General features: G+C 41.0%; 1 protein-coding gene across 1 annotated transcript; it reads right to left on the bottom strand.

Moving 5' to 3' along the window:
- Positions 1 to 418: 418 nt before the first annotated feature.
- LOC111434621 (putative UDP-glucose glucosyltransferase) lies at positions 419 to 1,942 on the bottom strand. Its single transcript, XM_023072084.1, has one exon. The coding sequence runs from the start codon at positions 1,917 to 1,919 to the stop codon at positions 483 to 485; it is 1,437 nt and encodes a 478-aa protein (XP_022927852.1). The 5' UTR covers positions 1,920 to 1,942; the 3' UTR covers positions 419 to 482.
- Between the last annotated feature and the right edge of the window lie 1,902 nt (positions 1,943 to 3,844).

The following is a 3,844-nucleotide window of genomic DNA, read 5'->3' as shown; positions in this document are numbered from 1 at the left end:
AATAAATGAATAAAAAAAAAAAAAAAAAAAAAACCCTAATAAAATACCTATCATAAAAGATGGATTTAGAAGTTACTAACGATAAAAACTTGAATTAGATCTGGGATAGACATACAGAACTAACATGTTGGACTAATCAAGAATTCAATCTAGATGAATGAACTTTTATACTCATTTGAATTATTTTTGCCTTTTTCAAATATAGTGAATACAACATGACGGGGGACAATGGCGTGAACGAGCTGTGGATCTTCAGAGATAAGTATAGATTCAAGTTTATTTTTTTTAATAATGTTTTGTATGAAAATTTTCACATTAATATAGGTATATTGTAGTTGTTTTTCTATTTTTATTTTAAAAAAAAAAACTATTTATATATAATAGAACCATATTTTCTGTTTATCTTAATTTTTCTTAAAATAGTATTAATATTTATTGTATTTAATGCCAAATTCCATCAAGTTCTGACCGAACTCTTTTCACTAAAAGTTGCCTCTCACACATCTCTTCTTAATCTCATCAACAAACTCTTGGATGTTCTGGTGGGAGGCTCCGCCGTCCACCACGGCCGCCGCCGCTGCCTGCTTCAATTTCAAAGCATTCCGCCTGAATTCTCCGCCGCTGTTATCGCGGGTCATCACCTCCGATATGCATCTCACAATCTCATCCCTGGAAATCAACTCATTTGCCTCTGCACCACGCGACAGCCTCACCCCAACTCCAAAATCCTCCACCAAAAACTTAGCATTGGTCACCTGATCCCCCCACTGCGGAAACGCCACCACCGGCACGCCGGTACCGATGGCTTCCACCGACGAATTCCACCCACAATGCGTCATAAAGCACCCAACAGATTCATGCGACAAAACCCTCTCTTGGGAACTCCATTGCACCACTTTTCCCCTCTCCCCTGCTTTCTCCATTACCCCTTCTGGCAAAATATGGCCCTTTAACCCCAAAGCTTCATTGGGCGGCTTCATAACCCATAAGAATGAGAACCCTGAATTGCACAGCCCGTAAGCGAGCTCGTCTATTTGCTCTTGTTTCAAATAAACGATGCTTCCAAATGAAACGTACACAACGGATTGTGGGGGCTTTGAATTCAGCCATTCCATACAATCCTCTGCTTTTAAGCAGTCGACAGAGACCTCTGTTTCCACATTTTGTGGGTTTAAGAACAATGGGCCAATGGGTTTCAAAGGAATGATATTAGACATGTAATTGATGATATCTTTCTCGAGTTCATCGAAAGTATCCATCAAAATACAAAAGGGTATTGATAATTTACTGAATTGGGATAACAGAACTTTCCCCAAAACGCCATAGATGTTATTTGGATGCAAGAAGCTTGGGATTTCATCGTTCTTCAAAAGTGGCAAAATTGGGAGATGAACGTCGATTTTGGGTTCCAATTCAGAAGGGAACGGGACGGATTTGTGGAAACAGTGATAGTAAATTGAGAACACAGCGCATGATTGAACCCAAAGAACGGCACAGGGGATTTCGAGCTCCTTAGCAACTTCGCATGTCCATGGAAAAAAGGGGTTCAGAATCAGGCAAGAAACAGGGCGGTTTTCGGCTGTTTGGTTCTTGATCAGGCCGGTGAGCGACGGCCGGCCGGAGAGCTCGAGCTGGTTGTTATAGCGGGTCAAGTTCATATCCTTGGGATTGATCTCTTGGAGGCCATCTTCGAAGAATTCAAATCTAATGAACCCATTGCCGACCGGAGTGGGACAGTCGCCGGCGCCGATACTTCCAGCTTTCTGCAGTGTTTTGCCGAAATGCACTGCGGTGGAAATGGTGACGAGAAGGCCCTCGGCGGCGAGTTTCTTGGCAAGTCTGAGAGTGGGGTTGATGTGTCCTTGGCTGGGATAGCATACAAGGAAGACATGGCAAGGAGCTTCTTCAGAATACATCATGGCTGATTTTGAGGAATGTGGATATCTAGAAAAGGGTATTTATTATATATTCGATTGTTGAAAAATTCTGCAGAATTGGATAAAAAAGATTAATTATTTTAAGAGCGGAATCTGGATCATTGAAAAACTATGCGGAAATGGATAAAAAAATGGATAGGGTGTTCATGAAGGAGAGCTTATTATTTCTTTATAGAGATGATGACTTCCACGACCACCATGTTTCTTGTCCTATTTAGATACCTCGTGGAAATGGAAGTTTAGTTTGATGGGCATAAATTATAATTGTAACTTCGAAATTTCAAATAATAATAATAATAGATGAAAATTTTGGTTATGTAGCAATTTGGGTCATTGGGGGTTGCGTGCATAGAGAGAAAGAGAGGGATATGTGAGCGGTTAGGGTTGTGGGCTCAGCTTTACAATTGGAGAACCTCTAATCGTCGCGTGCGATAGGGTTGTGGGCTCAACTTTACAATTGGAGAACCTCTGATCGTCGCTCGCGATAGGGTTGTGGGCTCAGCTTTACAATTGGAGAACCTTTGATCGTCGCTCGCGATAGGGTTGTGGGCTCAGCTTTACAATTGGAGAACCTTTGATCGTCGCTCGCGATAGGGTTGTGGGTTCAGCTTTACAATTGGAGAACCTCTGATCGTTGCTCACGATCGTGTCCGACTCCTTTTCTTCTGGACTCCTTTGGTGTCCTTGTTTATAAACCCAATCTATTGGAACAACTAAGTTTAGGACATGACTCCAATCTATTGGCACAACTAAGTTTGGAGTCCTTTGTTCGACGTGTGAGGATTTACCAATCTATTGGCACAACTAAGTTTAGGGCATGACTCTGATACAATGTTAGACAAACACGACTCTCTTCACAATGGTATGATATTGTCCACTTTGAGCTTAAGTTCTCATGGTTTTCACTCCAGAGAGAGTATTCTTTGTTTATAAACCCATGATCATTCCCTAAATTAGTGCATGTGGGACTTTCATCATCCAACAAACCTAACTCTTGCACCCTAATTCTAGCTCTATGAAGATAAATGTACTTGGTAGTGAAACACACAATCAAAAAATAGATGCTAAACATATTGTATCATGCAAACATACAAACAAATAAAATCCATAGAAGATAACATTCATCAATCACGTGGAGCACTAATCACAATAGTCCATCTTCCTTTCTAACACAGCGAAAAACATATAAAACAACATTTATCACAAATCCATCATAGGGACATTTTAGTAATTTCTTACATCTTGCATAACATACTCATCCATATTGTAACGACCCTAAATTTCCATATATCCAGAGTCGCCACTAACGTCTCATGCTCATCTCTAATGTAGACCAAAATCTAAGCATGCTCATTATTAATAGCGGAAAAATTTAAAACTTCAGAATACATTAAAACTTTGGAAAACACTGCCGGACTTACGTGTTTCAAATATTGAGCTAGAGTTCCAAAAAGAGAAGAAAATAAAATAAAACGACTACAAATTAATTAATATAAATGAATGAATTGCAAACGCCCTATTCTAACTAAGACTAGGAATTAAATATGCACCTATCCTATGCACGCGTCACAGTCTCTGATCACGATGCCACCGTCAACCGTACATGGGCGCCTTGCCTTTACCTGGAAAAAACAATATGGCACACGGCCTGAGTATTTCGAAGAAATACTCAGTAAGTGACCCCACTATAGGGGCCATGCTAATGCAAACACATGCAATCATGAATAGGGACCTATCTCTAATCATCTTAGGGGTGGCCTCCAGTCTCGGAAAAATTGGATGTGTAGTACTTCCCTACACACGACTCACACGTGCGAGTGTGAGTCCCCAGGGCGCTCGCACACCCCCTGGACCCTCTGGTCAAGCTAATCTGTAGCGACGTCCGGAGGTCAGCGGAACCCCATAGT

This window comes from Cucurbita moschata, unplaced genomic scaffold (assembly GCF_002738365.1).
Source record: "Cucurbita moschata cultivar Rifu unplaced genomic scaffold, Cmos_1.0 Cmo_Scf00045, whole genome shotgun sequence".
In the NCBI taxonomy this organism is placed as follows: Eukaryota; Viridiplantae; Streptophyta; class Magnoliopsida; order Cucurbitales; family Cucurbitaceae; genus Cucurbita; species Cucurbita moschata.
This window is presented reverse-complemented; position numbering and strand designations above follow the sequence as displayed.

Coding starts and splice junctions, on each gene's coding strand:
- LOC111434621 (XM_023072084.1), bottom strand. CDS start 1,919: ATGATGTATTCTGAAGAAGCTCCTTGCCATGTCTTCCTTGTATGCTAT.